The 26,980-nt window shown below is 35.6% G+C and overlaps 1 protein-coding gene across 2 annotated transcripts in view; it reads right to left on the bottom strand.

Annotated features, from left to right (window-relative positions):
* LOC119075151 (zwei Ig domain protein zig-8-like) overlaps positions 1–26,980 on the bottom strand; it is a 183,528-nt gene that overhangs the window by 138,211 nt on the left and 18,337 nt on the right. For both annotated transcript variants that reach the window (XM_037181546.1, XM_037181545.1), the window contains exon 2: positions 21,421–21,569. In XM_037181546.1, the coding sequence (XP_037037441.1) occupies positions 21,421–21,487 (67 nt within the window). In that variant the 5' untranslated portion in view covers positions 21,488–21,569. The remainder of the gene's footprint in view (positions 1–21,420; positions 21,570–26,980) is intronic.

A 26,980-nucleotide genomic window follows, 5' to 3' on the forward strand; every position in this document is an offset into this window, starting at 1 on the left:
ATCCGCAAAGCTTGTTCGGAACAATTAGCGAACATTATCGCGCCCAAATGAAACGCATTCGTTCCGTATCGCAATGAAACGAAAAATTGTTTCAAAACCAAGAACAGCACAATAAATCTGAGTGTTACTTCAAACATTGACCTACCGCACACAATAAACTACAAGCCGAAAATCCAGTAAATTTTCGACAGAGAAAAATTAACAGTAGAATTATGGCGCCTTTTTTGAGAGGGACTTTAAACTAGACTCTTGGCACCCAAACTCATTCTGCTTAATTACACATATAAATTGGAATTTAAATCTTTTTTCCCTCTCTCTTACACTCTGATGCTTCCTATTTTTTTTCTCTGTACAATGTGATTGTACTAACGGCATACGGTTATATTTACTGAACATTACAAGTGTTGCAGTATAATACGAAAACGAGGTGATGTTTTATTCACTGAACTGAGCGCATAACTCAGTTTATAGAAAATAGAAAATAGTTTTAACCATTTTGAGCTCGCTGGTATATATATTGTAATAAACGTTTGAATTAACGATGAATGTGTATAATTTCGTTCTGGTAAAAAAGAAAGCACCGCATGGGGGTACCACTTTACCATAAAAATTGTCGTAAAATACCATCGATGTTAGGCAATTGCCGAAGACAATTAAAAGTTACTATAACCGAAAATCGTTGTTGTAATTCAGAAAATTAAAAAACGGGTCGATGTTTTTGAACGACATTCAACAGGGCTGGTACAAAAATCAAACATGTTCTAAGGCAGCGACAATAAAAATTGTTCTAAGTTACATCCCCTATAAGATAGATTTTATTTAAAAAAATCTCCCGAAAATATGCACAATTGTACCGGAAACTTTTCCCTATTTTCCACCCGATCCACATCTTACCCGCCCGCATTTTAAATGTTTTAATATGAAACGGGTCGAACGAGAGGTGAAATCGATAAATTTAAAATGATTTATAACCATCTGCATTGAAGTTGTGCAATTGGGTTATCCGTGGGATGTGCGGATGTTGGCTGTTATATATTATAGGTAAATTTCATGCATATCGTGGAATATCGAATATTCATTTGTATATATTGACTTACGTAATCAACTGTGTGGTCATATTAATTGTGGCTTTCGATAGAGAGAGGAAAATAATAATGAATAAAAAAAAGTAAATGTGTACGGTCCCCACTGGGTAATGGGGAGTATACTGGTTTTTATTTATGGTGCATTAAATGCAACATTTTCATGTTTGTTATTAGCTTCAGTGTTTTTATTTTGATTGTGTTTTCTCATTTTTTTTTTCATTCCGTTCGCTGGTATATTCGATTTCGGATGTTTAATTTTCTGGCTGATAAATTACGCATGCATGGTAAACTTAATGCTTTGTGTGATTGTCATCCTTTCATGTTTACTAATTAATGAATCGAACCGAGCTTAATGTCCTCTGTTATTTCATTTTTCATCAATTATTAATTGACAATTTCCAAACACTTGTTGGTTGATGCATTGAACTCTTTTAGCGACTTATTATCAGATTAAAATAACATTTGAATTTGAATTTATCACGCTCAATTGTCAATCTCCAATTATAATTTTAAGGCCTGAATAACTTTTGGTCCTATTCAATCGCCTACAGTTAGAGTCAACCAAACTTGTGTCTAAAATTTGCTTCTACCTTTTTACCCAAGACTGGCTATTGTTGGGTGAGGAATGCCAACCGTGAAACTCAAGTATAAAATAATTAAAAAATTAAAGTTTAACCATTTGACAATTATTGTCGACTGTCACTGAAAGATAATTAAATTTCCACTTCGATAGATTTTGGACAAACCTACAGCTAGCGTGATCTAAGGCCTCCGGTAAAGTAATTAGTTTTAAAAGGAATGTTCGCACACTGTTTCGAGATATTCATTTTACTAAAGCCATGGTGTCAGTGACCAATCTTTTAATGGCACTTGTGCCTTCTTAAATAATTTATTTTTCAAAGTTACGTCCTCGGGGGGCAAATGTACTTTTAACAACAATCCGGATGGAAATACAATAAAACAACATGCAGTGGATGAGGTGGAAATCATTCATTACATGAGGGATCAATGTGTAATACGAGCCGAACGCACTAGTTTGTTTTTAAGCAACTCGGTTTGGAAACTGTTATTCTGCCGCCTTCGCCTTCGGCTCGGATACACTTGTGAAAATACCAGTTTCGAAACCATTTTGCTTAAAAACACACTTGTGAGTTCGGCTCGTTTCACAAATTGATACCTCATGCAATGAATGATTTCCATCGCATCCACCGCAATCTGCTATTACACTCGAGTATAAAATATTAAATTCAGATCGATAATAAACTGGTTGTCGAATAGCAGTTCACATCTGTCAATTTAACACAGCAGGGTTCTGAAAAATATGTCTTAGACAAATACGAATGCATCTGGCACCCAGTTTTGATCGGTTCAGTGTGAATATTTTTCAGACAAATTTTAAGTACACAGAAAATTCTTATAGACATGTCACCCATCGAACGATCGAGCTCAGTTAAATTAACTGGTTTTTTCCGCCTGTTATTTCGCTCTTTTCTCAGTGACGTTACACCCGCACATCTATAATGATGCCGCCTTTTCAACTCTAGCACAATCAAAACTTAACGGTCAGGATTAACCAAAAAAATGAACGATTGATTTTTAAGTATTTTTCTTACTAAGAGATGGTGCTGATGCGAAGCTTTATGATAAAATCGGCTTCAAACTTCATGAACAATTGTGGTGAAGTTTTTCCCTATTTTAGTTGCACATTATTGGAATTTCACAGATTTCAATCCGGAATCTAATGAAACGACCAGTTTGTCGTCTCGAATAGTAGACTAATCTTATTTAGACAAATATACCGTTTTTATATGCTTGTCGCATATATGACATTTACTCGCATATAAACACGTATAAGCTGTCGTTTGTATGTGTTGTTCTTCTGGTAAAACAGCTGGAGCATACGTTTGTACAAATTTGGTTAACTTTAACTGTACTTGACATTTTCAAACAACAAGTTATGCCAAGTAACTGCTTGCTCGATGGGAACAAAGCGAAATCTCTGCCGTCTTACACAAAAGATTACGGAATTCTTGGATTGAGAGACGACAGACGGAAATCACACAAAATCGTCAAAAAGATTTCATAAAAACGAAATTCCGTACCGACTTAAAATACGTACGTCTATTGTGCCAGCAGTACATAACTTGTTAAACATAAAACAAAAGGCAGACCTATAATACATGATGACTAAAGCATGGGAACGGTAAAATCGAGGGTATAATAATGGAAAGGAATGTTTCCATTCGAAGCACGTCAATCCATTTCGTTTATTCGTCATAAATTCGACATTTTTCGTTAAATTTATTCAACTTTTTCTTTAATAATTATCAAGTTATGTGGTTACAATACCGCCCGAAACTGTAACAAACACAACAATAGGAACAATTCAATTTGAAAATACCTATACACCTCCCCCGTCCCCATCCCACTGTCAAAACGAAATGTACAATTTATTTTTAGCTCTTTTATTACACTTTCGCATTCGCTGCGTTGTTGTAATCGAGGGCCTCCACAGTCGATGTATATCATCATCACGCATTTTCCGTCCATCGTTCTTTATTTAGAAAATTTTCTTTGCGGAAATGTGTATGTATAGCCCTCCTCTCCCGAAAACAAAGAGTATAGAAATGAACAACAAAAATTGCTTATCGCATTCGACTAATTGTAATGTGTTAATGAATACGCATAGACATAAAAAAGGACTTGCCGCAAAAACCGGACCATAAAAATCTTACTCAAGAGATTAATTTTGTGTGCGTTCCATGGGAGGTAAAGACAATTTCCCATTTTGCTCGGGCAAAACGAAATAATTTATTTTGATTAGTACCCATGCAAAAAGGGAAGAGAAGAAAAAACTAGTTAATGCTAGCGGATAGAAGAAGAGAATCTCAATTATGCACGATGGTCGTTATCTTTTGCAATAATACCATAGCTACGAGAGTGTTCGTTTCGGTTTTGTTTATTATTTTCTCGGATGGTTTTATTCGACATCTTTGGTCTTTTAGTATAATTGTGTTTTGTGAATTCGTTTCTGCTTAAGGTATTACCACAAAAGACAACGTAAATAAAAGGCCAAGAGTACACCATAGTGTACTTTCATCAGTGTTTGCTCGTTTACTGTTTATGTTTGAATACATTTTCATCCATCTGAGGAAATAACACACAAATCGCCAATTGACCCAAATTGAACAACGAATATACGAACTCACTTTTTCGAATATTACCACGAAAAGTGAGTATCTCAATCTCTTGTCTGACGCTTGAAACTGTAGTTTGAACGGATATCAACATTGTGTCTCATCAGAGGCTACGCAGTGCTGTTAGCATTTCACTGCACCATAACCACATGCAGTACTGTTAGCATTTCTCTGTACCACAACCATTGTTGAGCCATTCGTTCATAGAAAATCGTGATATGACACATTTAATAACGAACGAAATAAATATGTCAACAAAACCAAGTCATACAAATCATATATATATATTGAGAGTATCACTGCAACTATGACTCAAAAAACTTTGCATGAGATTCATTTGTTTACGTAACTGCAACTTTAACCTTTTTTATTTGTCAGAGAAATGATGACAGATGGTTTCGCGCCATCTGTTATCATTTCGCTATTAAGTCTAGTAGATAAATGTTAAAGTGCCAGTGCTTTTTAAGTGCCAGTTCATGAATTTGTTGTATGAAAATTAGCATTCGATTTTAGATAAATATTCGTTGGATATCAGATGGCATACTCATGAGTAAGAAGTCTGCTGTGTCCGATATGACTCACTTAAAGTCAAAAACAACAACGTAAAACAGACCCTTTAGCAGAACTATTTTTGGGACACTAATTTGCCAGTTTAAAAAATAGTCGCTGCCTTCTATTAAGTGTCCAGTTGCCGACTATATCGACGGACTTAAGTAAGAGCCGAACTTCGTGGATATTTTCTGTTTCGAAGTGACATTTGGAAAATTTCGTCATAACCTCAACTGAATAGGTGTCCTCCACACAAAACTTGTCTCTGTACAATCAATTTCGAATAATATTACAGTAAAATTTCTATAATACTTTTGCGTAAGATTTTGCTTTGGGGGCTTGAAAGCCGAGTGTGAGAGGTTACGATGGCTCACACTTCACTCTATCCACTTTATCATAATTTGAATCGAAAATCATATACCATTACTGACGGTCGTCACTTTGAATGGGTAACATTGAAAAATAATGACAAAATAAATTGTAATTAGCAGCAATCCAATTACTAGCACGCTAATTTATCAATAAAATTTTCAAATTCATGCTAATTATCGCACGCGCCAAATTTTTAATTAGATTTAAAAATGACAAATGAAAATTGAAAGTCTATATAATTACAAGCATACAGGCACATACAGCCTGTCATAAACAGAGAGTTAAGTGTGTAATACCCGAAACCGAAATTTGTGATTTATATCGCGTGTGTGTAGAATCTTATCAAAAATTCAGACAAACAAAATACACACAAAAAACACTTTAGACATCATGAACGCATAAACGGGGATGAAATTAAACCATAAATCACAGAAAATTTTCTCTTTTTCACTCAAAAAAAAAATGGCAGTTACAAATAAGCAACATGTGTTACCCCCCGAAATAAAAAAAACATTTTTTTTCACATCGTTTTGTGTGTTTGTCGTTTTTTTCTTTCTCTCTTGTTGGGTTACTGTTGTTAGAAATGAAGACTTTGCAAAAATGTTTTATTTTTATTTTTATTCAACCACCCCTGCCGTATATCCTTTACATAATGCATAAATAATACATGGGTGTGAAATGATATTCCAGGAATAAAAAAAAACGTCCAAAATAAACGTTTTCCTTCTTTTGTTAAAAACAATATTTATACGAAAATATTCGACTGTGCTACATGGTGCCAGAATGTTATAATATATTTGCCAGTCGTTAGAGCCGCAAGAGATCAGCCGCCGTTCAAGGTAACGACAAAAAAACAGAGAGATGCTAATATGACGAATGGGTCGTTTCGACGGATAGAGGAAATATGTCAAATGACAGTTGGGTTTTTGAGAGAGAATTGAATACATTTTCTCTCAACCAATTTCAAAATCATTCGACATATTCCGTCTATCCGACGACACAGTCGTCATATTAGCATCTCTCTGCGAAAAAAGTCAGAACCGAATCCAAAGTATACGTCATTTTCACTAAACGGTACTCGTCAACGTTCAAAGTATATAAACACAGAAGGTAATGCTAATCTCAAAAACTCCAAAAACTCACAGATCCTAGTTTCGAGTAAATATAATTTTTATAGATCATTTTCATGACCTTGTAAACGTCAGACACGATCCCAACTGTCAGACATGTCGAAAAATATCGAATGAATTGAACGAACGATTTTCATAAAAAAATCAGTAAATTGAACGCAGTTAACGTCAATTGATTGAGGTTAAGGACTACTTGACGAAAAATTAAGTGGGGTTACGTTGACGAGTACCGTATAATGAAAATGATCTATACCGTTGGCCACAAGTCAATTTGTTAGATTGCCACACATGCCAAAACTCAATAGTTCCAACAGTTCCAACAACATTATAGGTCTGTTCCAGGGTAATTTCAGCGGTCAAAACGTCATCTATAGAGACATAACCAAAACATTATTGTTGACGAAATGTTCGTAAAAGCATTGAGGTTATGTGGCTCGGTGGATGCTCTCGCTCGTTTTAGGTTTGTCAAACATCGTTCTTACAGTACAAACCTATACGCCAAACGTCACGGATGCAACATAACAAATCCTATATTCATCCGAAACTTGGTTTTTGTAAAGTTTGTGCTCCGCTGACCCCATGCGTTACCTTTAGTGTTTAAATACTTTAAATACCTCAATTAATTGACGTTTAACTTAGTGCAGAGCATTTTCGACATGATTGGCAGCTGGTATCTGTCTGACGTTCGGAAGGTCATAAACTGAACATGACAAAGCGTACTGAGCCCTACTTTCGGGCCAATTTCACTTCAGTGTTCAAGGAATACGTCTTACAATCAACAGTGCATGTGTAGAAAATTTCAAAATGTTCGTCGCTAACACACAGACAATTTTGTAATCTCTGGAGGTATATACCAGCGCAGCGTAGTGGTCGCTTCACCACTAGACCCGCATGTGTCATCAAATCGGATGATGAATTTATGTGAAAGTTTACTGTCATTTCATTTATGATTCACTAGACTAGTACATGCAAAAACCAATGACCTAAAATAGAGCATGTCACGCAGTACTATTGAAAACTACTAAAGCGACACCTTTGTTTTCATAGGTACAGTAAATAGTTACAGTAAAAATTGCCGACAAGTGAAGAAATCGTCGACAAAAAACATGTCCTACTGATGGTATGTAGTAGCTCAATGAACTGAGCGACTTCTCTCGTCACACATATGAACGTTGTCAAAAATCGAGCAGTCGTGTTGATGCGATATTTGTGTGTGTTATCAACGTACTTCAAGCATGGGTGGTACTCTAAGTAGGGTACTGAAACTTGACGGTGTATCCCACCACTGTAAAACACTCTATTTGACAGCTGTCGACTATGTCCGCTTTTCCTTGACGTGCGTTGGTGTTATACATCAAATTCATTATACGATACTCGTCAACGTAACCGCACTATGGTTTTCGTTAAGTCGTCATTAATCTCAATCAATTGACGTGCAAATCGCTCGTTCAATTCACTCGACATGTCTAACAGCTGGGATCGTGTCTCGTCTCGCAATAAAATGAAACCTTATCAACGAAATGCACACGAAAACTCTTTTCATCCCTAGGTTATATAAAAGGCTTTTTGAACGGCTTTCACTACTGCTGCTGTGCTGCATAAAACGTGGAACACATAGCGGTTCTATACACATTATAAATGTCCCTTATTTGTAGCATTACTTCGTAACACACATTGCATAACTCGAATAGAATGGATAGATTTAAACGCAATTGAAAACTTTTATGCGTACATGGATGGCAATAATATTGCTCCCATGGCAGTTGTAAAATTTTTACTTGTGTCACAACCGAAACTCTTTAAAAATTCAATAAAGGTGTATGAAACGGAGTTTTGTCGTTTGGAATTATCCCTTGGTGTTAGATACGCCGAAAAACTTTATCCATCGTTTTTTCTCCCCATCTCGATTCCAAACCGCAAGTAGAACGAAAACAATGAATGTGAATGGTGGGATATTATGAATGTAATAAATATGCATTTTTTGTGTGTAATAATATTTTTGCGCTTGAACGGTTAGGAGGGTAATGGCTGACGTACTACTTCGAGTTTATGCGTGATTGTACATGCGTTAATGATAGGAATGGTGTTCTTGTTTTAATTTTTTTTTATCCGAGCGTAGAGTAGTGTTTCGTCAACGGAAAAGGCAAAAGTAGTGGTAAAAGGTTGTGACTACTTTTGCTGGTTTTGCCACTACTTTCGCCACTTCTGCAGCTATCAGCACAAACCCTGAAGTAGTTGTAAAACTATTTGCATAAAAACGTTTCTAGTCTTCAATCTAGCCTTGGCTGCAGTGTTGTCAGACTCCGTTTTTTGCGCTCACTGTTTACTTGGGGCACATCAATTTGTAAGAAGCCTCGTACTTCAATTTATATTGTAGCTCCCGAAACTGCACATTACCTCCATAGAAAGAAAATCGTGACCGCCTTACACTTACACATTACACAAAATTTACAAAAAGAGAGACTTCACCAATTTTGTCCCCTTATTTCCCATAGCTTCAGTCGAAAAGTTAAATGCTCGTTAGGTTAAAGAAATCCATTTTCTGTAGTAACAACAAACGAAAAAACTTTATGCAAATCGATTCTAACCGACACTGTCGCTGTTGTATCAATCAATCAATTATGTAATGATTGATTAACAAGCATTGAATTTGAATTAAGGAATTGCAAACAATTAAAGTCAAATAAAACAAAAGATAAATTGAATTTGAAATTGATACACAAAGCTCCCATCCACGAGCACCATATAAAAGTTATGATTAAATTTCCTGCTAAACAATTTTCGTTATCAATAAAAACCGTTTCCAAACACAACGAAACGGGTATTGAACTCATAACTCATCAGTGTATTCTATTAGAAATAGAACGAAAACATTTTTGGTGGGAGGGCGCCCAGTTATAACAAATTCATCAATTTCTTCCAGTTTCCTTCCAAATGTTATTTACTTAACAATTCAACATGCCGATGAAATATAAGAAATGTTTTCCAATTTACCCCCAGAGAAGAGTTTCGGTGCGTCCGCTTTTAACAACAAGATATTTTATAGAATTGGTGTTACGTATAATTCTTGTTGTAACCATTTATATATATCCGCCAATCTACAATGCTCTCTCTCTATAGGTATACACCAGGGACTATTTTTCGGAAAAATATTTTACTAAAATTTTCTACGTTTTACAGAATTTTATTACATTTTTTGTGAAAATACGGAAAATTTAGTAAAATCTACAGTGGAAGGCCACACATACAAACAAAATTCTCTTTGCGTCTTTATACTGGTGTGATAGATCATTGTCAATGTCGTTTAATATGTCAAATACACTGTCATTTTCGTCCGGCCAACCTCAAAGCTCGGAGAATTTTAATGAAATTTCATTGAACCTTTATTTTGTGTTAGGTTAGCTGGACATTTAATTTACATGTATTTGTGAATGAACCGATATGCATTCAGTTCAACGTTATTCGAAATGTCAAAAATCATTCACAGAGACCATAGCCTGAAAATATGCGCGGCGAAATCGAGAAGGCACTTTGTTCACGTTCGGAAATAGAAACATTTGTTTGAATGGTTTTCTTGTAAAATATGTAGCTTTAACACTTACGTCATCATCATCATCTATCGTCTTACTCATCGAGGGAGCAGAGAGAGATAGAAAGAGAGAGAGAGAGAGAGAGAGTCGAGGGAACGTAGAGAGAGATAAACACTTATACAAGAAATAACTATAATTTCCCCTTTAATGCATTAGAAATCTATTAAATTTATCGTTTTTGTAGAATAATTTCCATTTTTTCACAGAGTTTAGGTTAGGGTTCTCTATGGATAACCGTATAGCAGTAGCTGTCAGTGTTCTGGTTTAAATTTACTCGGACTTGATCTATTTGACAATGATCTATACACGGAAAAAAGAAGATTTGGAAAGAATTGTTTGCTAGAAATATATTTATAGTTGTGACAAATATATTTATATTTGTCACAAAATTTCAGGTAATTTGCTTGTCACAATTATATTTAATTATTTGTGACAAATTATTTCAAAATATATTCGTTACAAATATATAAATATTTGTAGCAAATATGTAAATATTTGTTACAAATATATTTAATTATTTATGACGAATTATTAAAAAAATATTTGTGGCAAATAATTAAATATATTTCGGACAAATATTTATATATTTGTAACGAATATAGTTAATTATTTGCTACAAATGTTTATCTAATATATTCGCCACAAATATTTATATATTCGATACCAATTTTTTACATTAAATTGGTATTGAATATTTCTTTTTTTTTCCGTGTTACATGCATGCTCGTAGTAGTGGCAAAACCGTATAAAGACCTATAAGTAGGTTTGTACACGTTGATCAGCTGAAAATCAGCTGAAGCAAATTCATGCCTAAATTTCACTGCCTTGCGCTGCAGGGAGCGAAATGTGTGAAAACATTTTTCCAAAAATAGTCCCTCACTTAGACTGTGTTATATATGTGTATGACATAATCCAAAAACATTTTCGGAACAAACAAAAATGGGTCCTGTCTGATTTCGAAATCAATATTAATACATCCTCCATTTAGCCCTAATGTACAGACGAATTTTCGTTTAGCATTAAAGATACAACAGAACAGAACTTCGGTTCGTTAAAGATTAATTCCGGCTAAAATGTCAAAGTTTTGTATGTTGCCTTCATAAAATGTAAATTAATTGCTTATGGTTGTAAGACTATTTTCGGTTTACTGTTGTGTTTTGAGTGTATAAGGATATATAGATAGAGTTTACATAATTTAATGTAACAAAATCTATATCGTGATAATACTGGGTTCGTTTTACTGGAAGGGCAGTAGTTAATTGAATAAAAAAGAAAAGGAATGGAAATAATCTCCATGAATGTTCTCAGAAACTGTTACTGAAACGGATAAAAAGCCGAAAAGGTGATTTTTTTATGTTGATCCGAAGCGAAACCGAGGTCAATAAACACCAGAAAACGAGACTTTTCATCTGTTAATTCCATTGAGTTACACTCGAGAGGCGTCAAGGGTGCGCTGTCATCATTTCAACATGTCTGGTTTTCCGCACATATTTTTGTTGTTTCCTTTGATCGACAGCGCCACCATACCACCTCTCGAGTAAGACTCTATGGCTTTCTCGAGTTATGTAATCGATTTTACATGCTGAGTGCCTCGAAAGTAGGGTTTGAAATATGAAAAGTTCGGTTTTCGATGCATGTAACATATAAAATGGATTTTACGGCTACGCCTCGGATCAACAAAGTACTCACGAAAACTCTACTTTTCATCTTTTTGTCCCTAGTCATGTAATAGAACATTACTGATATAAAGCTGTTTATAAGAGACGTGTACGGATGCGAGCGCTAGCGCGAGTATTAGTACGAATTTCTTATATACAGCCTTATATCAGCTTATCAGCTTATATCAGTGAGGTATTTTATCGCAGTAGGCAAACATATTCTAGTGATATAATTTTGCTTCTCAAGACTTGCAGGGTAAAAAGTCAGTTACGAGGCCACTCTATTTCAGTTACGAGTAAACGGTTTTATCTTTTTCGAGTACTCATTTGTGTGACTAAATTTTCGTATTATGCCACCTCTTTGAATAAAAATATCGGCTGAGGTCGAATAATTCTCCGCTAGGCTTCAGGAAGTGTCCGTTAGGCCTAAGGAAGTTTCATAAAGGCTTAATGGAGCTAATCGGACACTCAGCGGAGATCTGCCAAAGCTAAGTGGAGTCTTATTAAATCATAGCAACAATTATTAGGTATCCGCTGATGCTTATTGAGTGTTCGCTTAGCTTCATTGCCTTACTACTACGTGCTAAGGTCTGACGGACTCTTACTGAAGCCTAGAGCTCATCAGAGGTTTGTCAAAGCTCAGCGGAGAATTATTAGAGCTCAGCAGAGGTTTGTTAAAGCTCAGCGGAGAATTATTCGACCTCAGCCGATATTTTCGTTCGAAGAGGTGGCATAATTAGACTCAGCGAAGTCTCGTTAGCTTACTAAAGAAGTGGGAGAGGTTACAATTTTAATAAATGTCTACCATCGTTGAAGTGTCGGACACTTTTTTGAATGAAAATATTTTACCGCCGAAGTGAACACAGCAAACATTCATTCTAGTCCTTATAATAGCGGAGTGTCACAATTATGTCGAAATATTTTCTGTGTTTTATCGCGACAAAACAAAAAAAAACTTTTTGTTTTTACATCGAGTAAAAAGAGTTTTAGTGTTTAAATATGCCTTGGGGACATAAAGAGACGGTGCACGAATACAATGGAAAGCATCATGGGTGAGTTTCTTTGAATCTTTTCGGTGAATTTTTGTGATAGAATTTTCCATACATTTTCGGGAAACTGTCCTGTCATTTCCCAATGACGAGCCTTAACGAAGAAATCGGAAAATAACGATATCACCTGATTTTTTTATGTTCCTATTTTTTCATATTTTTTGAATTTTTCGCTCCAAATATTCATCTGTAAGGCAAGGTGAGTAGATGAGAATTGTGTTGAATTTCTGTTTGCACATTCCCTATACAGTGTACAGTCTTGCTACTACCACGCGCGTGTGTGTAGCATTTTCAATCGTATAAAAAGGTGTAAAGAGTTTTGATTGTACATGTGGATCATCTGAAAAACAGCTGAATCAAATTAATGCTGAAATTTCACTGCATCCGACTGTAACTCGACTCAGTCTATACAGTACCTATACACTTTATTAAAGGGTGCAACGCCTGTAATCTATACTCTGGGGAGACGGTATTTACGTTTTACGTATGATGACCCTTGTATTACGATATTTCATTGAAAGCATTGAACCCACAAAATTCATTCCGCAATAGAAATGGTCTCCATCCATGTACAATAGACAAAGCGAAACATCTCTCTCGAAGAAGGTACAATACACAACAATCGTTTGCTACACCTAGCCTGCAACAATCTCTACATTTATATATATATATACCATACCATTCCCAACCAAGCAGCTACAGTGTCGTGTAAAAGAAAGCATATCGCATGGAATGAAATATAAAAGCGAATTGATTCAATGAAATGGAGAATTGTTATTTTGTGTCGGAATAATTTGGATTGGAATGTAATCAACTTAAATGGTTTAATGATTGCGAAGAATTTTTATTGAAAAGTTATTTCGCAATTAAAGTTAGCAGAGAGGGGATTTCGTAAAATTGTTTTGGTGTAAGATGTTCCCATAGAAATTTGTTTCTTTCGATGGATTGGTGGGTATGGGGTATAGGTAGTGTGTTGTAGGTGTATGAATTTATTGAAAATACTTAAAGGGGGATTCAGAAAACTAAATAAATTGGCCTTGTAAATGTTACAACTGACATAATTGTTTGTTGTGTACAATGGAAAACAGCTTTCCGACACGCATATTTCACAATGTAAAACGCAATTCAATTCAATTTATTTATATCAATTAATATGGTGAAAATGACACGTGAAAGAATTATATTTCACAATAAATTTGAAAAAAAAGGCAAAAGCAATTACGATTACTCTGACATTTTGATGATAAATTTGGTTGTTATTTAAAAACAGAGAGGATGAATTGCCACAGGTTATCACAATACATCAAATGAGCGAAAGCAGTAATGAAATTCAAATAGTTATACATTCAACACGAGCCGTATGAACCAGTTTCGGGTTGACAATCGTCTTGACGTTCGATCGACGTAACAATGTGTTGGTGTATTTTGTGTAAACCGATATACTTTAGCTTCAGTGTTACGTCTACGTATTGCCAGTCTATACCTATTTAGTCTAAGCATCTAGTAAGATACACCAGTGCATACGATTTGTGTTGCGTACAACGTTTTGTGCAATTCTGTTACTGCCAAAACATGGAAACATACATTACACGTTACAAACCATATTGACTGGCCCGGTCACTGTTGCAATCCTAGAGACTGTAGTGCAATGTAAAAGTTGCCGACAACAAAAATCGCTAACATCTGCCACGTTTCAACCTTCAATAGGCAGAAACATTCTCAATATAAGGGGACTAGTCTAAGCTTCATGCATGTGTATGCTAAGCGAATCATAAGAAAAATGTAATTTGCTGTGATTCGCTAAACATGCACCAGCACCTGTCAATCATCTTCGCTCATTCTACGCATTAGCATTCACTTTCTGTTTTAAAAGGTCAGATTAGCTACAATTTGTTACTTGACACTGCTTCTGAGACTTCATCATGTCCGGAGCGATAGCGGAGGACTTGACGCAGTCTAACTTCCAAAAAAAGAACGAAGAAATTTTTTTTTGAGACGCGGCAACTATATATAGCCGAACATTTCAGTTTCTGCCCCTTTGACTATATCACCACAAAACCTATTCTATCTTATTCTCGCTTCAAATACGAGCAAAACGAGCTATCACTCGACTATGTAGGTTTAAAATTGCCGGATATACATCGCTTTGAAATTGGTGACTTTTCATACAAAATACACCAAATTGACTTTTCCCAAACAATCAAAATCTTTCAACTTACTCTGTATGTTTCTATCTATCTATCTATCTATCGACGGTCGATCTCGGAAACCAGTCAGCCAATCTCCATGAAATTTTGCAGGAGTCTCAGGGTGGGCATAAAAATGAAAATGTGATACGCCATTACCCCAGGAAAAACCAGAATTTTGTTTTATTGGCCTCGAAGTGGTTTCTGAGTGTGGTTTTCGAGGGTCGGGAACGCGTTTTCGGCTGTAGCTTAGCTGTATTGAAACCTACAGAGGCGTGCGACCCATCAAATGAAAGGTATTCGTAACACGATTCGAACAAAAAAATAATTAAAAAAATCGGGGCAGATTCGTTTGAGCTAGAGTGATTAGAGTGACCAAATTTTGAGCTACTCGAGCGAAGGATGAAAGGACTAATATTTTCTTGGGTTATGAGAGATAGATAGTTACTTTCTTCGGCAAAGTCTCAGAGTTTTACGAGTAGAACAGAGGGGCATCTGTGAAAATGTCGAAAGTTGGAAATGTGTGGGTCAATTGGGGTTTTGGAGATATTTCTTGAATGGTGACAGATAGAGAATTACTTTCTTCGTCAAATTTTCGATCTTCGACAAATTTTCGAATTTCGTCAAATTTTCGATTTTCGTCAAATTTTAGATTTTCGTCAAATTTTCGATTTTCGTCAAGTTTTCGATTTTTGTAAAATTTTCGATTTGCGTCAAATTTTCGATTTTCGTCAAATTTTCGAATTTTGTCAAATTTTCGATTTTCGTCAAATTTTCGATTTTTGTCAAATTTTCGATTTTCGTCAAATTTTCGAGTTTCGTCAAATTTTCAAATTTCGCCAAATTTTCGAATTTCTGTTATAAACTGTTATAAAAAGCAGTGTTCTAAAACTTCTAAAACGACTGATATTCCAACAAAAATCTCTTCGAGAAAAGTGTGACGCAGTCTTTGAAGTACAATTTCTAAAATAAATGATAGAGTTGACGCTTTCAGCTTCGTTGCGTAAAAATTAGATTTTACACCCAATTTTAGTTCAAACAAGCTGGCTTAGTTTTTCTCATCATCTGCCAAATAATTTTTACCAAAAAAAATTTGACTGGAAACAACCAAAATTTTACCAAAAAAATCTGCGTCGCAAAGTGGCAGATGTTTAGAAACAAGACCTACAAGACAATTTATCTGCCACATGCGACGCAGATTTTTTTGGTAAAATTTTGGTTGTTTCCAGTCAAATTTTTTTTGGTAAAAATTATTTGGCAGATGATGAGAAAAACTAAGCCAGCTTGTTTGAACTAAATTTGGGTGTAAAAGCGTCAACTCTATCATTTATTTTAGAAAATGTACTTCAAAGACTGCGTCACACTTTTCTCGAAGAGATTTTTGTTGGGATTCATTTTACTCCGAACTTATCATTATTTGTCTGTGTGACCAAAGATAAACGAAGAAATCTATTTCTAACGAGATAATATGCTCTCACTCCATTAAAATGTGCTCGAGCGATTTTCCACTCGTAATAAGTTTACCTTGTGCTGACAATATCACCAGCTGTGAACATACACACACCCCATGAGTGGAGTAGAAACCTGGAAGCGATGCAATTAAACTTAACTAAGAAGTAAGAACTAATGCTCGAGATGAGCTGTTTGTTTTCCGAATATAATAGCAGATAATATTGTCAGCTTTTTAATCTTAAATTCCATAACTTTGCATTCCTCTCGTAACTGCCTTTTAGGCGAATTGTGATTATCGTTCGTCAAGCTATTGGTTCAGTTATACTTACTTTTACGATCAAAACGTAAATTACATGTGATGTAAGTACCAGAGTTCACACAGTCAACTGTACTTAACATCCAAACGGTAAAGCTCAATTCACTTGTATTTATACGGTTTGACTTTCGTTTGTAAATATAACCGCAACCGTTCTACGGTCGATTCCATAATGTCGACATTGTGTTCGTAGAATCGTTGACACATTTAAATTATTGACGTAATAAAAATGTCGAACATTTATATAGTCCCTTAAAGTCACAAAAAAAATTGTGTACAAAGCTGCATCTTTACGACATCAATGAAAATAAATTGGTCTCCAAAATATTATCTTTGGCAGAACAATATGGGAGCGTTCATAAAATGATGTTCGCATTTTGAGAATATCCCTCCCCTTTTGTATGCAATTTTTCATACAAATATTTCCGTGAAATTTCCATAAAATTCTTTAAATTCCTAAAATTCTCGAAATTTATCCGAATTCTAGAAAACAATCCTAAAACTGTGCACTGCATCATACCGAAATGCAGAAATTAAACATATCCATTAGCGAATTAGGTCTAAGGTAGCTGAATCGGTAGAGCAACAAACTCATATCCAATACGTTCCAAGTTCAACTCCCGGCGTCTAAAGTATTCAAACCTTTTTACCTAATCTAGAAATGGAAAGCGTAACTATTAGTGAAAGCCAATGGGTCCCATCGACCGTAACAAAGTCGTAAAAACATTAATTCGAAAGAAAGAATCCTGACCAGAAACGTCGCGAGCGACATCTATATCTAAATTGATGTAATCATGACCAGTAATAAAAAGCAATTGGTGGCGACACATATGTCTAAATAGATAAAAAGCTACAGTCTGCATAAAAGTACCCTGGGTGCCCACAACAGGTCCATTTGAGGCTCAGATGCAGCATAATTTCCACCCAATTATTCTAATCTAATATAATCTAGCGAACTATAAGAAAAATGAAATTTCCTACAATTAGTCCCGTTCCGAATAGGCCTACAATGTTTTTTGTTTCAAAGTACCAAAAACCAATTCTATGGACATCGTCAGCCTATTTGAAATGGAGCTAAGACAATGGAAAGTCTTTTTCTTATAATTCACTAATGTGTCACGTCCCGTTTCTACATTTAATTCTTCAAATATGAACGCTCCCTACACATGAGGAATATATGCCACGTAATGTTGTTAGTTCCATAGTAGCTATAAGCACGATCTGAGATGCGTTCCAGTAAAGAATTGATAATAAAAAAGGAAGAAAATAAATATCAAACAAATCGATATGTCCCCCTTCCCACAAAAAACACACAAACTTAATGTGAAAGCAGTCAAAAAATTTGATGTCTGAGTAAATACGACATCATTCGAATATTACAGTTCACACGCCAAGCTTTTTAGCGTATAACTGTTGGAGCCGATATCAGTGGAACGCACAATATTATAAGAGAATTTCGAAGAGGCGATGTCGTTGTCGATAATAAAAAGCAAACGACAAAAAATGGGATGAAATGGGAAAGTTAGGTTGATCGTTGTCAACTTTGAGATGCCCTTAATGTGGCTTTACGTTGAAAGACTCTCAATCGGATTTTCCCGGAAATTTGAAAATTTATGAAATAGTTGCACAGCTAGATGGTGACTTTTTGGAACTTTAGTATAGGAAAAATGTGCTGACAACGGAAACATAGAAAGGTGTTCCTCCGCTTGGTAAATGAGTAGGACCAAATGTTTACAACGTTCTTTGCAGCATATCCTGTTGTAGATTAGTAGTAGATTGCGTCTATGTTTGGACATTTTTTTGAAAATTTTATTAAGGGCTGCAGCCCTTAAGCAAGATCTACAACCACATAGTTTACTCACTGAGCTCCCGGGAAATGAGTTGTAAGGCTCATGTCAATGAAATAATGACTCGTCTGGGGTGAATTAGTTATTTGTAATCCTAGGAAAGAAAGTTAGAAATTTCGTTTGGTGTCATACATAACCAAATCAGATGTGCGGTAAAAAAAGATTTCATTGGCATCGAACTTATACGCGTCTAAATGGCATTACCTCCACACTACACTCCGGCAACAGGTCACCCGAGCATATGAAATTTACTAGTTTTTTTCAGGGGTTTCAGCTGAGGTGAGAAAAGGACTATTTTGTTGCCTGCGTTGCGGAAAAAAAGCTTTTACACGTTGCGAGTAAATGTCATTTGCAATCATGCTGAGGACGGTGGGAGAGGAGAGAAAGAGAGAGAGTTTGTATTCCTAATGTTAAAGAAAAGAAGCTGCATCCATAGCATGTTCATAAAATACGTCTAGGGTTGGATGGGCTACCCTAAATTACCTAAGTTGTCAGCGTTCCACGTATTTTGGTCCTCATTTACTGAGCTATATATGTTTGTCAGAGTAATTGACAGTTGACAGTGACAGTTGACAGTTGACATTTCGATAAACTGTCAAAGATAGCTGAGCTTCAAAGCGACAGAGAATTTATTTAGATAAATCTTTCTACGGAGAGTTAATGAGAGCTGATAAACTCTGCCGGAAAGTTTTGATAGGAACTTGAGGCATCAATTATATTCGTACATCATCGTCGCGGTCTTGCATAGCCTGCTCGATTTAAAGAGCATCAACGAGACGGAAGTTTAAACAATAGAAAAGATCTTCTTAAATTCGGTATAGTGTTAGAACGATACGACACAAAGTATGCAGAACATTTTATGAATTTACATAAGTCCCATCTTTTACAAACGAAGAAACAACAATGTGAAACCCTATGAACATGTGTTATATCCTCCATGGGTATAATCAAAATAGCTTTTATACAAAATGGGGCTCTGGGAGAGCATAACAATGGAGATTTTCTTCTTTCTTTCTTAGTTTTATGTTTATAAAGGCAATAAATTCATTGATTTATGGTCGAGCATGGCGTTGTGTCTTTAAAAAGCTTACACATCCTATAAATCATTGCTCCTTATATATTTTGGTATTAAAATAAGTTTCATTTTTTTTCGCCCGATTCTCGTCTCTAATTTTCCCATAAGGAAAAGTTTTGCTGCATTTTCTTTTCCCCTATAGCTTTCCGTTCACACACAGTGTATTTTCATTCTTCTTCATCTTCGTTTTTTCCTTTTATTCATAATAAAATTTCCTTTCATCTTTTCCCGTTCCCTTCACCTTATTTGCATTTATATATAAATCCAAAAACCGACCGACATTTTTGCCACATCTTTCTGGTATATATCAACCTATTTATTGGCCAACACAATATTTTACAACATTTTATAGTTTTTTCTTTTTTTGTGAAAACAACATTTTGAAAACTTTCGTCTCACAACAATTTTCAAAGTTAAAATTCACAAGTCGGAGATTTTTTGTGTATAATAATAAAAACTTAGATGCATGGCATACAGAGTTGCATCCTTCTTTTATACAATTCAGCGAGGAAAATCGTTAACATCGCCTGTGTTTAACGTCGTATGAACGTTTTTTACAGCACTAGTGCAATAATAGCTATTTTCCTGACGTATGCTGAAATGCTCTTTAAGCTAATGAGAAGTTTCCAGCACGTGCCGCAGGCGAGTTCTGGACTCGAATTCGCTAAAAAAGCCTTTTAACATAAGTTAGGAACACGGTTTTACTTAAACGGCATGGTAAATACGCGACATGGGCGACTTCCAAAACATCCATAGATATGCTTGAAAAACTAGTGAAATCGACAACGTTTTTACGCTGGAAAGTTAGGCTGGCACGCAAAACAGAGAAACATGGTAAAACTCACAATTCGTTGTATAAGTTTGGTCTCAAAACAGTCGGCGAATTTACCTGTTTCCCGCTGTTTTCCGACTGTTTTTCACTAGTTTTTCAAACATAATTCTGGATGTTTTGACTCAAAAATGGTGTGCGATATGTCAAATGAAAGGTATTGACGAGACGAAACAAAATATTTCATTTTTGAGAAAATCAGGTTTTTACACACAACAATACCTATGGGCAAGTAAGCAAGAAAAACTGCATATTTTCCTACAGTTCCTGTTTTCCCGCACCACCCATTACATATTAAGACTGAAAAATCATCAACCACTGAATATTTTATCCTGCTATATGTGAAAGTTTCGACGAAATGGACCACCAACAACCATCCTCCCAGAAAGGATGTTCACATCCTGAAAGACTAAAGTGACAACAAAAATCGGTAACATTTGTTACGTCTCAACAGACAGCGACAAAGATGCTTTCAACATAAGGATGCTAGTCATAAATACATACATGTGCATCTTAAGCGAATCATAAGAAAAATGTAACAAATTTTTACCATAAAAATTCAATTTTCTTTTGATTCGCTTAACGTGTCAATGAATAAAGCTAAAGCTAAAAATAGTTTTTGCCACTGCCTGTTCAGACTGGCAAAGTGTTAGCGATTTTGGTTGTCGTCAACATTTGTTTTGTCCTACAGTTGATCAGGATTGTAACCGTCGCGGAAGTACGGTCGATGGTTTGTGTGGTATATCTCCGTGTTGTGTGATAGAAACAGTCCATTTCGTCACGTTATTGGGTAAAAACGTTGTATGCAACACGAACCGTTTGCTGATATTTTATCGGACTAGGTGTCCATGGCCAGCCCGATGCGAAGCCGATTCATACGATTCTTGTTGCATAAATAACTATTCCACACAAACACACAGAGAAAGTATACACATCACTCAGAAGCTCTAAAACTCATCTACTTTAGTCTATACGAATATAACATGAGCCACCTCTCTTGGAACAACAATAACAACAACAATATATATCTAACGATATTCTGGATAAAAAGGAAAAACTATCAAAAAATATGAATTTGTACTTACCATTGGAAAAGTAGAGCATCGTTGGGATAATAAAATGAATGTGATGGAATAGTTGCAACATCATCATCGATGTAATATAACCACTCCGTTTCTTTTGCAACAATGCAACACACAGTTGAATGTTGTGAGTGTTTTTTTCTCTCGATTCTCTGTAACAGAAAAGAAAAACTATTAGAGAAATGGCTTTTTATGAAAAAAATGTTTAGAAGTAAAAATCGTACCAACTATAAATGGGATTTTATGAGACACAGCGAAAAGTGGAGTGGCAGAGAAGCAAAGGGAGCGAGAGAGAGAGAGAGATACAATCTTTTTTCTTTCTTTCTAGTTTGGTTGTTTGATAGAAAATTCTACTCAAATTCCTTTTGCCATTCTTCATATTCTTGTTGGTACAGTTGTAACCCCTTTTCCTTGCAATCGGGTGCGGTGTGAGCGGAGTTTGATGTAACATATATTATATACAACAATAATAATTCAGACAATAGACATTATAGCAGGAAATGTTTGATATAATAACACAGTATATGTTCCTCGTTTTCTTCTTGCTGTGTATCTATACAATTTCTGTGCTTATGAGATGTGTATGAAACGATAACAATTGCTATTACATCCTTGACATTGTTAATTTAAAGATGAGATATATGTTGGCTCATTGTTCAGTAAAATTGTTTTATTTTCTTGTTGGATATACATACGATGTGTAGTGTAGAGACATATACATGGTAAATGTTTATTTTTTGCTTTAAATATATATTTGTGAAACGTCTCGATGAATAGTCACAGCACACAGCTCTTTGTGTTACCAGAGCGCCTTCGAAAACTTTGGCCGTATAAATACATTTCGTATATAAAGGGGATGACAGTGCAATTTGTGCATGAATTGGCTTCAGCTGGTCCTTCTTCCTCTTCTTCTTCTTTTTCTTCTTTTTCTCCTTTCTCTTCTTTCTCTTCTTTTTCTTCTTTTTCTTCTTCTTCTACGTCTACGACTGTCATCATCAATGTTTGTCATGATTTATGTCTTCGACAAGTTCATTTTGAGACCGACAATCGGTCCGACTGTGCCCGATTCTTCATTTAGCTGTTATATTTTCCGTTTATGTTAATTCCCATCCGACTCCAGTCCAATTTTTTAGCTGTTCCACTCATGAACGAACAAGCAAAAGTGATTATACTTGTTTAACTGGGTACCAGTCACACGTAATGACTGGACCAGCTGAAGCAAATTCATGCATAAATTGCATTGACATCCCCCGTAAACGGCTAATAACAAAATATCTTCGGATTTCTAAAATTCAAATTCGAAATGTGAATATTTATGTTTGCTCTGTTTGCTTTTTGGAAACTTTTGTTTCTACCGATAAGTCTTATTCATGTATGAAAATGGGTTCGTATTTAAGTAAGTAAAATCAGTTCAATTGGGTCCTGAAGCTAAATGATGGAAATGGGTTTCCATATTGCTGGTAATTCTATCTAATGTCAACGGTAAAGTATAGAGGATATTGTGTGAGTGTACATGGAAAAAGGGTTGACTAATATGGGAACAAAATGTAAGTTTTGGAAAAGTTTTCGTTGAAATACTTTAACCAATATATAAGTTGTAGATCGGGGGTTGGTAGTTCGAACAAATATTCCATGAAATTCTCAGCATGACCCAATGTATGGTTTTTCCGTTTCAACTGTTAAACTGAACGATTTGCATGACCCAAAGTATGGCTGTGGTGATTCGACTGAAGCTTCATTTGTCTTGAATCAATGATTAAATGTTGCAATGTTGCAACAGCTAAACTACCAACTATTGCAGTAATTGAGATCCGACATTGTGCAACTATAGTAGTCTGTGGTTGAGAGTGACGACGCAAACAACTCGATTGACTCTGATCCATGTTCTACTAAACGGCTCAGTTCAACTAACGAAGTAATAGATTCGACATCAAACACTGAGCGCCACTAGCAACACTAAAGAAGTAGCAGATTAGGAAAAGATAAAATTGGCTGGTCATATAGACGCCACAGTCATCGAGCTTTTCACAAATGATGTCACAAGACATGGAATTGGTAGGTAAATAACCGTTGGGATTATTTTAGAATTATTTTGAAGAGATTGCCACCCAGCTCAGAACAGTTCAAATAAAGCGACCAGTTAACTCAATGGTTGTTTAACACATTTTCAAATTTATCACACTCTCGTGATACTGTAACAGGGCATGTGTGTAATGCTCATATCTAAGATCGACTGTGCCCTAACAAAACCGACAATAAATTTACCCCATAACCGGTGACAATTTTCTCATGTAGTAGGTAATACCTCACCTGTTTATCTGAAACTTTGTCATTTTCTCCACAAATCTTCATGAAACATTAATTTCTCTGACCCGTCCGCATATAAACTTTCCGGACAGTTTTTGAGTTATTACGTGAAGATGGGAACGGGACAGGTATGCTTTAAATACACCTTGTGGTATGATGTCCACTGTTGTGTAAACCGTAAGCATAAAAACCAATTAATTAGTTTACAATGATGGCTTAATTGCTCAATAAAAATTCAATTGTGTACATGGTGCCGTTAATGGTTGCTTCCGTTTTGTGTGTTTCCAAGGCTTGTATGCCACTTCATTCATATTTATAAATGGCTCTAAATGTTCGTATGAACAAAATGGTAAATGCTAAACAACTTTTTACAAGAAGCCAACACGCTATTGCATGAACACCTTTGGGGATACAAAATAATTTTTTTCTTTCTCGCCAAAATGTGCGGTAGCTTTTTCATTTAAAGTGCAAAATGTGCAATGGCTTTTTGTGAGCATACAAATTTGCAATTACAATTCGCGTAAAAGTTTTTTGTTTTGTTTTTGCTGGGACGAGCCATTTTTTTTTTGTATTCTTTAGAAATTGTTCAGCATTACACAGCATTTTAGATTGGATAGTTTTGCCGTTAATTGTTCATTTGTACATGCACTGTAAGTCATTCTCGGAATCATTTGAACTTAGCCGGTGTGTGAATCATAAATGAATTTAATTTGAACAATTGTTTGGATGAACATGAGGAACACACTGGGAAGCTGGCGCACTCTTTACAATTTCATATTTATAGAATAATTAAAATGACGGAACAGATGCTGCAAAAATTTAATTAAAAAGAAAATTCTATGAAAAACGGTAAAGATAATGTTATGCTTCAATTATCCAGCCAGCCAGCTAGCATATAGTTTGTCATCTTTACTTTATAATTCCTTTCACTAAAGGTCAGGGTCGTACGACAGACGATCACTTAAAATAGCCGCAACGATAAGTTGGCTAAGACTTTTTTTTAAAGTTAACTGCAAACAAACATTCGTTACGCTCGTTCCCTCTGCTTGAGTCGATAAAGGATTAACTACTCGAGGTTGAGTTCGTAGATGAATCACATTAGATCACATTAGAGTAGGAGCTATTAAAGGAAGAAAATCTCCCTCTGCACCTCGTTGTCTAAAAAGGCTTTCTTTTCTGCCTTCGACACTGGCAGCGAGTTCTGAGAACCGAGGGATTGTCTAGGACTCGAGAGCTTTTCAAGGAGGATTCGGAGGATTTTTCTTTGGAGGATTTTCAGATAGATAGATAGATTTTTATTTCACCGCCAAAAACTGGCTGAATAAATTTACATTTTCAAATTACAAAATTTTACGTGTTACGTCATGTTTCATTTTCATTTACATTGCCTAATCACGTAAAGCATTGTACTTACGAGGTTCCAAGTTGTGTATTTGACAAGTGGGGAATACAGCCCTCCCCTTCGGGTCGGGCTGTAACACCTCACTTACCAAATACACAACTTGGAACCTCGGAAGTAATATACTATTACAACTTACATACTAACGTCAATCTGTAAAACACTCTTAAACTTACTAAACAACTACATCACATTTAGCATCACAGTTAGTCAGTCATTTTAAGTTCTTCCACAATTTTCCTTCTGAACACCACTGCTTTGCACGACATTTTTAAATTCATTAACGAGCCTAACTAATCGCGCCACGGGCTGTTCGTACAAATAGTTAGAGTTGTACCGCGGTTCCTTCAACAATTTTAAGGTCGAACTACGGAAGTCATACTCACTGTCATTGCGAACAAACTTCGACGAAATCAAACTGTCCAAAACATCACCTTTGAAAATATCATACGCCATCATCGAATCAGCGACTTTCCTCCTCAATTCTAAACTTTGCAGACCAGCTTGTTTGCATCGGTGCCAATCTGTAAGAATTTGCATTCCGTCGACTATCCAGTAAGTAAATAACAAACTGTTTTTGTATAGATTCGATGTCGTCCTTGTATACGTCCGATGATGGATTCCATATTGTTGATGCAAACTCCAATCTGGATCTAACATAAGCCTTGTACAGAATTTGTTGCGTCTCCTTCGTGAAATTACCATTGGAATAATGCTTGATGCAACCAACAATTTGACGACATTTTCTAGTTGTCAGCTCGATGTGAAGTCCTGGATGAAACCATCTGTTCATCCAATATCCAAGGTCGCTAATTGATCACCCATTGTATATTCTGTCTCGATGAATGAAGCATTGTCCCGATAGATGCTGAGTACGTAACATTTCTCTGGATTGAAATACAACCGATTTTCGTCACACCATTTTCTTACGTTGTCAATGTCTCTTTGTAATTTTCTTGAATCGTTGATGTCTTGTATAATTGCCGCCAATTTGACATCATCAGCAAATAGCAATGTTTTCACATGTTTGACGACATTGACAATGTCATCGATGAATACGGTGAAGCAGGGCCTATTTTAGGGAATTTAATTTCCAAAAATTTCCGAAATTTCACAAATACCACAAAAATTCTTAAAATTTCTAAATTTTGTTTTCTGTTAGATCTCATTCCTAAGTAATCAGTTAAGCTCAAAGACATGAAAAACAAGTGAAAAGGCAGTAAAAACAACATTTACAATGCAATCTTTTAGATAAAATGACGAAAAGTGAGGGAAAAATTTAATAATTTTTGGAAATTTAATTTCCTTAAAATAGGCCCTGCGGTGAAGGCCAGTGGACCAAGTGAACTTCCCGGTGGAACTCCAGAAGGTGACTCGAAGATTCTAGAGGATTCGGAGGATTTTTCTTTGGGGGATTTTCAACGAGGATTTTCTTCTTCTAAAGTGATTTTCAATGTTTATTTGCCCCTAGGAATATAAATGTAAAGACAATAAGTAGATGTATGTGGGGCCAACCAGAGTAAATGAATCCTTCACCATAATTATTAAAAGTCAAAAATATAATGAAACCGCCTACCGGAATCGGACGCATTTGACTTTTCTATCTGTGCCCAGAAAGGTATTCGACCCTAGAAGCCAAAACCGCTTTTAAAAAAATTCTCGACGCTTCTGCAGCTCATGTAAGGTGATCCAAAACCGAAAACAAGCATATTTTGGACTGAAATCTCTCCGGTTACACGTCTTGGGTGTCATTAGATAGATAGTTTCACGCACTTTCAGGACCTTTTGGGGACTTAGAAATATCTATGATGTACTACGAGAATTTGAAGTGTTAATCCACACATATTTCATCGTAGA

Source organism: Bradysia coprophila, unplaced genomic scaffold (genome assembly GCF_014529535.1).
Source record: "Bradysia coprophila strain Holo2 unplaced genomic scaffold, BU_Bcop_v1 contig_193, whole genome shotgun sequence".
In the NCBI taxonomy this organism is placed as follows: domain Eukaryota; kingdom Metazoa; phylum Arthropoda; class Insecta; order Diptera; family Sciaridae; genus Bradysia; species Bradysia coprophila.